The 12,637-nt window shown below is 45.7% G+C and overlaps 1 protein-coding gene across 1 annotated transcript in view; it reads right to left on the minus strand.

Annotated features, from left to right (window-relative positions):
- Positions 1-1,525: 1,525 nt before the first annotated feature.
- Positions 1,526-12,637, minus strand: part of LOC132785202 (dynein beta chain, ciliary) — a 29,996-nt gene continuing 18,884 nt past the window's right edge. Inside the window, exons 20-30 of the mRNA XM_060791195.1 lie at positions 12,108-12,637; positions 11,302-12,054; positions 10,652-11,240; positions 10,262-10,510; positions 8,908-9,384; positions 8,375-8,739; positions 5,351-5,489; positions 5,075-5,241; positions 2,232-5,003; positions 1,983-2,177; positions 1,526-1,893 (exon numbers count right to left, since the gene is read on the minus strand). Coding sequence (XP_060647178.1) covers positions 1,794-1,893; positions 1,983-2,177; positions 2,232-5,003; positions 5,075-5,241; positions 5,351-5,489; positions 8,375-8,739; positions 8,908-9,384; positions 10,262-10,510; positions 10,652-11,240; positions 11,302-12,054; positions 12,108-12,637 — 6,336 coding nt within the window. The 3' untranslated portion in view covers positions 1,526-1,793. The remainder of the gene's footprint in view (positions 1,894-1,982; positions 2,178-2,231; positions 5,004-5,074; positions 5,242-5,350; positions 5,490-8,374; positions 8,740-8,907; positions 9,385-10,261; positions 10,511-10,651; positions 11,241-11,301; positions 12,055-12,107) is intronic.

A 12,637-nucleotide genomic window follows, 5' to 3' on the forward strand; every position in this document is an offset into this window, starting at 1 on the left:
GGTTCGCTATGTGCGCAACCCTTTGCTTCGAGTTCATATCATACAGAATACCCTATATCGAACCATATCCGATCGTAGGGTACAACTGCTTACCGCTTAGCAACACCACCTGAGCTTTGGATACAGAGTCGTCGGATGCCTTTTGAAAAGGGGGCAAATAGCAGGCACAAAGGTTATTTGCGATGGCGTGTGATTTTTGTCTACTCTCGTGACGCTGGCAGCTTTGCAAATTGCGTAATTAGACAGCACACAGATGCCACCCATTAGGGCTTAGCACGTCAGATTAATTGTGGGGGTCTAATCACAGCCAGAGATCACGCTCACGATGTGTGCTCCCATTTTAACCGTCTCTGGCGAGCCCCCCTTTTTTTTTATTGCATGCCGATTTTGCCTGCCTTTTGCCGGTAATTTTCCCCGCGACGTGTGTCACCTTCTCACGAATGGAAAGAACACAAAAAAAAAACTTGTCTCTTATCGCAGTCCAAGACGCAGACGCAGACTATGTCGGGGTAGTCGACGTCGCTTTTGGGTTTCTGAACTTTCATTGATTAGAGGCGGGCGGATACACGTGATCGGCAAATGCGAAGAAACGGCAAAAGTATTTGAGTTTATTGTTAGATTGCGTCAGTTTGGGGCATAATACTCGTATAACGTATGGTAATTATGTACGGTCATTAATGCACACGTGGGCAGCGGCTGGTTAAAGTCTCGGCCCCACAGCGCTTAACTGGAACTCACGAGGCGTATACGTATTATTCACATTGGCGATAATTGATTAGCGTTCGCAGGCGAACTATAAGCTCGTGCTGCCAATTGTTTATCTATAAATATTACAGTGTGAGACATTTTTCAACAAAGTAAAGGGCAGGGTATCTGCCGATGTCTATGTCGATGTTGATAGCAATCACAAGATAATGCCGCTTGTGACAGTTTACATTTTATTTGCCAGCAATATAATAATTACCGAATAAAGACTGTCTGCATATTTCGCCTTTGGCTCTTAGAAGTCTTAATGTTGGGGGTAATTGTGGTGCAAAAGCAAATGTGTAAAATCATTCTGCATATTTTGCGATTTAGTTTGTTTTTCTTGCCAAACGAAAAGTTTTACTCATTCGTAGAAGACTTTGCGATATTAGACTGCTTTTAAATTTCATTCAGATTATTTATTAACCACACAAACTTGCTTAAAGCTTTATGCATTAATTTCGTATTCAGGAAAGTTTATTTTATTGAGTAACCAGAAGAGTTTGTAGCACTGAAAATATTACACTGCTCAACAAAATTGAAGAATAAAGCATTACTTTTGTAAAATTTCATGTTGTTTGAGTAGTATTCTTAAATTTTATATGTGTAGTAATTTCCTTTTATTAAATTTTTGAAAGAGTTCCAATTTCAAATAATTTATATATTTTTTTCTTGTAAATAGTATTTTGTTTATAGCTTAATCATTTTGTGCTTTCTAAGTTCTATGTATGGTATTTGATTTATATTCGTATAATATAAAAGTTTATTGCTTTTACCTTGAGCATTATTTTGGTGCCAAGCAGAGTCTATTTTTGTGCGATTATTAGCTGCGTGGTTTCGTTCTAAGCGCTTTTGTGCTGAGCTGTGTAATTAGCGCTTTAATCAGCCAAAAGTTCACGTGATGCGCTTTTGATGATTGCTGTCCATTCAACGGCTATAAATAAAAAGAACCGCAAGGAAACGCGTCACAACACTTTAATAGCTGAAGCTGACGCCAACAATGGAGAAAGGGCTTTCGTGTGGGAGGATGCCTTTCACTTGGGGTCGCTCTATGGCTGCAACAAAAGGGCAACTCCGGCTAATATCCATTTGGCTGGACGGTCACGCGTCTTGAGGTTCAGTGTCCAGACGTAGGTGTTGCCACGCGACCTGCAATGCCAAAGGTGATTACAGATTAGGAGGCATTAACTGTCAGTTCAAGAGAGAGAGAGAGAGAGAGAGAGACTTGGTTCATTCACCTGGTCTTGTAGAGCGGACACTCGTAGACACGCTGCAGCTCCTGTTTCTCCTGCACAATGGACTTGATGTAGATGACGGGCATGGCGCAGAGCAGCTCCTTGGGATGCAACGCCACAATGGAATTGAGCTGACAATCCCAGCTGGCGCCATCCAAATACAGTTCGTGCACAAAGGCGCCCTCTAACGGTGGCAGACTGCAAGTAAATGCTTATTAAAGCCACACACAAAGGTTAAAGTCTTTCACTCACGTGACATCATCCTTTTGCTTCTTGGTCACATCACAGCTGATGAGCATGCGATCTAAAGGTAAATCATGTTTCCTGGCGCTCTCCTGCATAATGGCCGTTAGGAAGCTCTGGGGATTGAATAAACCCCCCAGCCAGATGGCGCAGGGCAGCTTAAAGTCATTCAGCCAACCCGCGAGCTCCTTGATGCGATGCAGCAGATCAGCAAACCAGCCCTGAAGTCCCAGCATGCTGGGATAAGCGAGCTGTGCCCAAGCAGCGGGCACGTGATCATAGAAGATGGCGTAGTCCAAGCGTTCCATTTCCTGTGTGATCGTAAGTTCTCCCTTTAATCCGAGCATGAGTTCTCTTAGGGATCGTTTAATCTCGCGTATCAACGCATTCATGCGTTCGCATTCCTGTAGAGCAACGACCACAAAAGGCGTCTTGCGCTCCACGCGATTCAAAAGCGCCTGTAGGTTGAACTCATCTTGCAGCTTGTCTAGAAAGTCGTCAATCATGATCTTGACCAGCTCCTCGCGTGGTGCACCGCAATGTGTGCTCAGCTCTGACTCTCGAGGTTGCAGCTCGAAAATGGTGCGCAGCAATTGCTCCGAGGCGCTGGTGAGGAAACCAATCTCCGCATTGGGATGGAGACCATAGAGTAGCGGTGATTCCTCGGGCAGCATTTCGGTGATGTAGCTGTGATAGCCTTCAAATTCTAGATTAGGTGGCGCTGGGAAGCCGGGACACAGTTCAAAGTCGCCATCGATGAGATCCTGTTGCAGCAGCTCCTCCAGGAATGTTTGACAGAGACGACGATCCCAGTCGTCGGTGATGTGGCCGCCGTACATAATCTCACCAAAGAGATATCGCAAATCCTCCCAGGGTATGCGATTGCTGCCCTCCAGATAGTTGTGCAGCACATTCGCTGAGATGGTCAAATCCCCCACATTAAAAGGATAAACTTTATTCCAGCCTTGTGGTCCGAACTTGCGACGTTCGCCCGCCACCGCATGGAAGTAGCAGAGGGCAAAGAGTATGGACTTGAATTCGGCCTCCTGAGTGCATGTCTCTAGCGTTTCCTGCGAGAAATTATCCCAGGCTTTGTGCAGATTGGCAGCCATGCCTGCCGGTGGTTCATTGACTACTTTTAGAGAGGATTCCAGTATTCCCTGTGGAATTACATGGTACTGGGGATCGGGAGCGGGTTCTGCGCTGATGAACAGTCGGAAATTCGAATCACCTTGCGTCTCCGACTGCAGCACAATGCGTTCGATGAGCTTCTCTAGCGTGGGCAACCAGTTGACCACCAGGTGAATGTTTTGCAATATGACCCACTGTTCACCCGAGATTAGAGCCTGCTCGATGGCTTGCTCCGCGAGCAATTCCTGCCCCTGCCCCAACGAGATGTTGACCAGCGTACCAACGTCCGCATGGAAACCTTGCTGTTGGCCATAACGCTCCACATCGCGAATAGGATCCACGCCTGGGGAGAGTATAAAGAAAGCAGGCGTGGCGGCATTTAGCTCCTTGAAGATGGCCACAAATGGAGGTGTTTGTACCTCGGCATAGGCTTTGCCCATAGTTTGCTCAACAAACTGAGCCATGGCATAGGTCATGCGATCTGGACGCAGAGCACGCACAATGCACAGCTTCTGGAGCGGAGTGCGATGCTTCCACTCGCCAGGGAACTGTTCGCGTTCTGGCGTGTCGCTGGACATGAATTTGCGCCAACGTTTCGTGTAGTTTTCCATATCCTTGTCGATGCCGTAGAAGTGTTCAACGAGTGCCAAGGATTTGATGCCGCCCCAGGCACTGCGACCCACAAAGTCAAGTGGGGAAAGAGTGTTGGGATCATGTGGATAGCGAAGCAGGAAGTCCGTTTCATCCTTGGCCACTTGCTCGGCAGCAATCATGATGCGCAGCGTTAGGTGTGAAGTGAAGGTTAGTTTGTCCGCCTCGAAAAGACCACGAAGAGTATAGCGATAGGTTTGCAGGGTGATGGAGTCCACGAGATGCAGCACACGCTTCTCGAAGTTCTTGCAGTCGGGAGCCACGGCAATAGCCTGGCGAAAGACATGCATAAAGGACTTCAGCGAGAATTTGTAAATCGGATTAATGCGGTTCAAATCCGTGAGCACAAAGTAGAGAATGGCAGCGCGTTTGGCAGCCGCACGATAAATATTGCGAGTCTCATCAATTTGCAGCGTTGTCAGATGCGCCTCTCGCACCTTGGATTCAATGTCGTCCACGGTGCGTTTGGTGTTCTCCAGATTCAAGACGAGAGCATGATCATCGAGCACGTTCTCGCCAGCAGAGGCCAATCTGGCCAGCAGTTCATCCTCTAAAGCTTTGAGTGAGATTTTAAACATATTTTGCTGCAGCGTGACTTCGGTTTTCATCTGCTCCAGATCCGGACGTTCGATTTTGACCACTTCCGCTAGCAGCTGCTCCTCGAGGCCATCCGGTGTGACGGTAAAGTTAATGAGCGTTGTCTGCGCCTGCATTTCCGGCTTGTAATGCGGATTGGCCAGTTTCGTGTGCAATATGAGACGGAAATTCGCATTGAACTCCATTTCCTTTTCGCCAATGCGGAGATAGCGTCCCTTTTTGATCAGGGCCCGACTGAGTAGCGGCTCCAACACCGTGTCCATCGTCTCCTCGATTTGTTCAATTAGCACGGTGTCGCCGCGCGAAATGGACTTTTCCAGTGCCTCGAGAAAGCCGCGTTGAGTGAGTCGCAGCACCACCAACGAGGCGCCGAAGCGACTCTTGATCCACTTAATCCCTTGACTGCACAAGAGATAAATGTTAAATGAGAGAGAGTACTGTATATTCATACCTCATCCCTTGCGTCCACTTACAGCTGCGGATCTATCATCAGAGGCCAGCGTGTTGAGTGCTGCAATATTGTCGCATTCTCCGTGGACATGCCATCCATGGGCAGACCCTCATTGTTCCAAGTGGCAATTTGCGCGTCATCCGACAGCAGCGTCAATGGGTCGACGCCCTCCGTGTGCGGTATGTGGGGCTGACAGAGTAGATTGGAGTGGAGTGGAATGGAATGGATAGGTGTGAAATGGAGAGTGAGTAGTAAAAGAGGGTGTCAAGTTAAGGTCAAGCGTATGACGTGTACTCACATCCATTCTGCGAAAACTCGGCAGCCACATCTTGTGCTGCAGCTCCTCGCGGTAGCGACGCGTGAAACAGCCCACGTACGACAGGAACGAGGAAATTAACAGTATATCACCGGGCAGAGTGCCAATCTTTGCCTGTAAACTGCAGACAACACCAAGAGAGAAGCAGGTTAAATCGAGATCCCAGCTGGAAGGGGGCGAGTATTAATCCCCTAGCCATGCTTAACGCTAGTAAATTTGCTTGTATAAATTACAAGTGCTGCAGGAAACTGAAGGTTGCCTGACGACGTGCAGCCATTGCATTTGAATAGACGGGAAATTGAAAAAATAATAAAGCTGACAAGAATACACAACGAGGGCAGCTCAACCTGTTAAGTATCATTTGATTTAAACAAAATTGATTGCATACTTTAAAGCGCACATTGAAATCCTTTTAGAGACATCCTAAAAGTATGCTGCAGATTTTTTGTCAATTTAAACCGCGACACACACAAAAAAGTTACAAGAGCTCAAAGCTGTTAAAGCTAAGAAAACTATTTATTGGACAAAGCACAAGGCAACTCTTTGAGGCTCCCTCGGCAGCTGTAGCTGCTGCTTCAACTTGCCGGAAAGTTTATCGACAACAACAAAAGCAAAAGCAAGAGCAACAGCAACATCTTGCTGCTTGAGCTTGGGCATCTCCGTTGTCTTTGCAATTGAGCCGTGTACTTAGTTGAACAAGTGGGTGTATAAATTATTAGAAATTGCTGGATGCCAGCAACTATTATTGAAATATCTGAGATGGACACGAAGAGGGCGGCTCGTAATTGAGCTGCAGTTAAGCTACGTGACAAGGGGCGAGGATAGATGGATGACGGGAAAAAGAAGAAGAACAAGTCTAACCTTTAGAATGGCTTAAATGATTTATGTTTAATGCCTAAACAAATTTAAATGCTTGTAATTGAATAACATAAAACTAAGCAAATACATGCCATAAATGTCTCAGTGTATGGTATTGTATAAAATAATTGTTTTTTAAGAAATATGCAGTTAAATGTTGGTAAAATACCTGTCAAGTGACACAAGAGCATTCCCATTCAAACACACACACACAAAATATATATCAAAAGCAGCTTCGCAATGCCAAAAAAAATAATAAACCATAAAACAACACAAGCTCCAATTCGGTTGTGTTTCTGTGTGTGTATGTGTGTGTACATATAAAGCCATAGTCAAATAGAAATTTATATGCAAGTCATAACGGTTCACGCACAGACACACACACACACACATACGTAAATGCAAACGCACATGTAAACACAACAGAGCTGCAACCATACAATATTTTCTACCAGTTTTTACAGCTGCTCTATTGTTGTTCCATATCACTCCTTCTCTCTTTCTCTCTCTGTCTCACTCTCTACTATACGCTTGTCGAGTGCAAATTATATTTTCATAAATATTTGAAAATGCTCTCGTAGGAGTAACGTTTTTCAATTTTGACATTGGGCCACAGCAAAGTCCTCGTATTTGACTGAGCTTCATGTTGCTCCTTTACCAGTGCATTGTAAGCATATTACTTTCCGAGTAGTTTGCTTGACGTATCCACTCTGCTTTGGGGACGAAGCCAGCTCAAGTAAGCTATGCTGTCTCTGAGATCCTTTCGACAGTTTTTATAATTCAATACGGTGCAGCACACACACATGCACACATAACGAGCAACTGGCATTTGCCTTCTGGCGATTGCAGCCAATTGTGTGCGGCCGATTGAATACGAGTACATTTTCTATATGTGTGAATTTTGCAGTTATTTTGATGCCAAAGAATTGCAACCTGAATACGGTGCATACATGCATACATATTCACATTCTAGCTTATCCTGTTTTAGTGCAATACTCTTTCACCTTGCACGCGCACTCAATTGAATTTCCATTGTAAATTCTGTGGAAAGCCCAAGCCACATGCATACATACATAGGCCATAGGCCAACGGCCATGGTCGAAAGGTGCTATTGACATTTATGTTCTATTTCTATTTGCATTTGATTAGATTTGGGTAAACGCATTCGAATACATAAATGTGTGTCGATTATGAGCAGATGACATTGTCACATAAATTTCAAAGCTCAATTCAATTTAGCACGTTTAACGTCACAGCCTGAAAGTATGCTATGAAAAACTTTAAAGTCCACAGCAACAAAGAGCAGCGCAAAATATAAATTATGTTGCATACTTTTCGGAGGTGATAAAAACTCAACTGATTTCAAAGGGTATACTAAAGTTGCACACAAAGTGGAATGCGTAAAGTTTTATTGAAATCAGCTTAGGGGATAACAATTTCTTGTTACTGACTCTCCACTTTGATTTAAGAGATTAAAATCAACTTGCACTTGGTAATGATTTAAGCTTTAGAGCAAAGTCTGTTGCAATGCATTGCACGGCATTGAAGATCACAATTGTAATTTAGGTCAAGCTAACACCTCTGGCTCGGACTACTCAGCATACTCAAATCCAATTAAAGCTTCAGTCAGCTGTGGAAATAATTTGGATCTATTTAATGGCTGCAGGCGAAGTTTAATCGAATTTACTCGAACTCTCGAGTGTTGCAAGTGCAAAGCTCATACGAAGTTGCCTGCGATGCAGCTTATTTACTGTTGTCACAATAAATGGCGGCCAGTTCATTGGCTGCGACAGTGCGCAATTTGTACAATTGGCAACAGCAGCAGCGATGAGGTGGCGTTGGCGGTGGTGACTGTTGAGATAGGGGAGTCACTTGCTGGGCGCACCAAATGAGAGCAAGTAAATAAAATTTACGGCCTTTTGTTGCTGCGGTGGCCCGCAAGTGTGCAAAATCGCAGTCACCATCGCCATCGTCGTCACAGTTCGTTCAACTGCGGGCTGAGAGAGCAGCAACAGCGGGAAAAGAGCGAGAAAAGCAATTAAAGCGATTGCGGGCACACACAAAATGTAAATTAAATTTAATAATTGATGGCACATAAATGGGACTACACTCCACACTCCACACTCACTCGAATCGACTCACAGTTACCTCTGCACTGACTCGCGCCAGCGTACATTCTCGTTGGCCAGCCCATTGACCAGGCGATGCGCCAGATCGATGGTAAAGGACGTCTTGTCCGCCTCGCGTTGGCACTTTTGCTTTTCGGCCACGGCATGCTCGAACTCCGCCTGTATTTCGGCCAGTTTGTCCTGCAGATGGTTGATTTTCGTCTTGAGATATTGCAGACGCTCTCGCGCTTCGAACAGCTCCTGCTGCGAGTCCTGTAGCGCCTGCTGTTTAGGGCCAACTATCAAGAAGACCTGGTGATAACGATGCAAATTGATGACCCAGGCGCAGAGGCCAGCTGCTGCCACGGATTTTTGCACGACCTTATCTGGATTGAACTCGGGATCCTAGAAGAGAAATGAATAAACATTAAACAAACTTAATTGTATCTTAAAATATTGTTGTCAATATTGTTAAATAAATAAAATATATAGCTTGAGGTTTAATTTAAATATTTATTTATTTTGAAATGTCTCTTCGATAAGTTATCTTTAATCATATTCGTTTAAGCTTACCTTGAGATATTCCTGCAACGTTTCGATTATGTTTGGATGTATGTTGTCCTTGTTATAGTTGACCAGATCGTTGAGAAACTGATCCACACGCACCATCATCAATTTGGCAGTCTTCCAGCTGCGATCCCGTGGTATTTTGCCATTCGTAGCGAGTAATACCATCACAGCGGCACAGACATTAATCACAGCCTTTGGTGGCGAGCCAAAGGACTTTAGTTCCGTGAGATTGTTTTTGTTGAGTGTGTTGAGTGCTGCCTGGGCGGCAACGAGTGCCGGCTCCGCCTGTCGCAAATCCTGTTCACAGAGTTTGGTTTTAATCGAAACATCCTCCTCTATGATGCGCACACGTTTCTCCTCCTCGGAGGCTGTAAAGCGTTCGCGTTTCACCTTTTCACTCTCGGCGCTAACAATTCCAATCAGCTTGTCGGCGGCCGCATTTTTGGCAGCCAGTTGTACCTCCTGGATGGCCAGTTGATGCTGTACAAAGAACGAGTGAAAACACAAAAAACAACGAAACAAAAAAAAACTTTCATCAAACACAAACTTCAACTTCAAGCTGGAATTGAAACTGAAACTGAATTTCGCAAGAACTTTAAAAACTTTTTGGGTGAGTTCGGTACGAAAATAATTAAAGCTCTGGCACGATGCCACAATATTGACATGCTGCAACTTTTTCCTCAACAAATTGCGGGCGCACACAACACACGTGAGTACACTTCGATGCCTTATTATATTGAGTGTCCTGGCAAATGAAATCGACGTCGCTGCCTCGCTGTCTATGGCTCGTTTTTTTTATAATACAAACGAATTCAATTAAATTCAATTAGTTTAAATAACATTTGGCATGCGTTCGCTTTGTTCGAGAGAGAAAGAGAACTTTTTGTTTAGCGCACAAAAGTATGCTACAAAATAAATGCGATTGCTTGCGCTTTGCTTGCTCCGCGTTGCGTATACGCGTCGTAACCGGAAACAGCACTTGCAATGCAAAGAGTGCGAGAGACATTCCACTCTTCACTCTCTCTCTCTCTCTCCCTTGGCGTCGTCGTGTCATTCAGCTTTGACTGGGCAAATGGGCAGCAGATTTGCTGTAACAACAATTCAATTAAGCGCACTAATTGAATGCCAGGCGCGTCGGTTCGAATAGCGCAGCGTCTATATAAAAAAAGAGAGTGTAAAGGTGTCTGTCTGTGTGTGTGTACTTCTATCTGTCACACACACATTGCACATAGATGCAGCGGGCATGCTGACTTTATAAAAGTGTTTGTGCTGCAATCCTTAGTTGTTAAGCGACACAGTCAAGTGACTCTTTTTCTGAGCAGAGTATACAATAGGCTTGTCTTTATCATTTACTCACCTTTAGGGTGTCCACCTGGCTGGCGCATTCTGCCAACTTTGCCATGCCGCTCTGCAAGCGGGAGATGCGCTGTGCGAACTCGCCGTTTTTGTCGACCAACAGTTTGCGGTAGAGGAAAATGTATTCGAGAAATGTTTTTGGTGTCGTGTAGTTGTAGCGTTTTTCATTCTGTAGATAAATTTTCGATATCTGATTCACGGTGCCATGGACGTAGGCCATAAAGCAGCCGATGGGCGGTATGAGCGGCGCCTGTGAATGAACGAATACGAACACGTTTCAGTTTTGTCTATCAACTGTATGTGTGTGTGTTTGGTGACACTTATAGTGCCCATTGTGACAGTTTAAAGTTGTAAATTGTGCATGCCGGGCATAATAAATAAAGTGCCCTACCTCCAGTATGTCGCTGATTTCGTTCAGAAATTTTTGCGACACCGATTCCAATGCACTTTTGGGCCACTCATGGAACCAGTCGATGGCCGTGCGACTGATGATCGCTGGAAACTTTCGTGCTCTTATGCGCAGCGTTTGTCCCACAGGCGAGAAACAGAGCACAACTTTGAGTAGACGTCGCACTTTTTCCACGAAGTAACGCCAACAGTTTTCCTTGGTATCTAGAGTGCCGCTTTGCTTCACTTCGTTTCGAATGCCGTTGATAATGGTGTCTAGCTGATCATCGTTGAAGAGCTCAGGTATTTCACCTGAAGCTAGCAAATCATTGATGAGCATCAGAATGGATTCGTCGGGCAGCTGAGCATCGGAAATGAGAAACACTGAGGCGACATTCTTGAGTCCCACTTTCATGTAGAGTGCGGCAATTTCGTCGCGCATATCGAGCAGACCAAAGCCACGTTTGATTTGGATTTGCGAGACGCTCAAGGAGGAAATAAAGGCAGCCAGGCGTGCCAAGGTCTGCTTGCCAGAGCCGCCAACTCCTATGAGCAAAGCATTGCCACGAGGACTCTCCAGAATGCGATTGATGCTGCAAAGGGAAAGTAAAAGATTCAACCAAACTATATTCATTAGAAGTCATCTTCACCCACCGACAAATGTGTATCATGGCGTCCTCAAACAACACCAGATTCATATAGCCCACTACGTCATTGTAGCTTGACTGCGCTTCAAGCAGCAGTTGATACAACGAATCCCAGCTCTTGAGGGGCATATACTTTTGATCCACCAACGATTGCGCAAAATGACTATAGATCAAGGGCTCTGCAAACACAAAGTCTTCATCAAAGTCCTCAAAATCCTTCTTGAAAATATCCCTAATAGAAGACTTGAATGATTTAATGTCATATTGATCGACCAGACGATCGTGATAAACTCGGTAAGCTTCGTGCACATAAAGTCGCATCAACTCGGCGGGTTTGCTGCAAACAGTTCCCCCGTAGCTGCCCCCACCTCCGCCTGCAGCCACCGGAGCACCCACGCTGTTCATGACACCCTGATAGATATTGGTGAGATCGCGCAGATTGAAGATGTAGTGAAACTTGATGGCGGTGGGCAGAAAAGCGTATTCCACACGTCGATGCAAGGCGATGCCAACTTGAACCAGCAGATTGCCAATGGAGCGTATTTCCTTGCTGAATCCTTGAGCAGGTTGATCCAGATGATTGTTCAGAATGCTGCTGTAGATGTAGTGCAGAGTCTCTTCGGCAGGTGGCGCCACAGAGAAGACGCAAAAGTGTCGCTGCAACCGCGGATCGATGGTGAAGGAACCAGCCGTGGGATTCATGCAGGCGGCGAACTGACAATGGCGAATGTCCTTTAATTGCAAACGCTGACGATCGTACCTGAAGGGGAGGTGAGTAGAAGAGGAAGAAAGGTGTGTGAAGTGACAACTTACCACTGCCTGTAGTCCATGAACTGTCGCATAATCGTGTGCGGTTGCACGGTGCCATAGGCATCCACCTCGGGCATGTTCAGGTCGTTGACAAAGTAGATGAGACGTCGCTTGGGTCCGCTGGGTGCGTAACAACGTCCCGACTTCTTCTCCAGCGGGCGGTCGAGCATCTTCTGGAATATCTCGGATGTGGTGTAGAAGTTAAAGTGTGTCGCCTGCACCGTGGTCAGCAATGGTGTCGACGACGATGACTTCCGACGCACAACGCTCACGTTGTCAGCGTTTGTCTGCTGCAGTTGTTGCTGTTGCTGCTGTTGGTGTTGCTGTTGCTGTTGCTGACTGTTGCTGCTGACAGCTGTCACTGCAATTTCAAGGAGCTCCTGTGCGCTGGCATATTTGTTGAAGAGCTCACGGAAGATGGCACCCTTGCCACAGCCAGAGCTGCCCACCAGCATGCAGGCAAGATTGCGGTCGATAAGCAGCTTGAGGAAGTAGGCCAGCCGTGTGGTCTCTGCAGTTGAAATGAGCACGTT

Source organism: Drosophila nasuta, chromosome 2R, assembly GCF_023558535.2.
Source record: "Drosophila nasuta strain 15112-1781.00 chromosome 2R, ASM2355853v1, whole genome shotgun sequence".
Classification (NCBI taxonomy): Eukaryota; Metazoa; Arthropoda; class Insecta; order Diptera; family Drosophilidae; genus Drosophila; species Drosophila nasuta.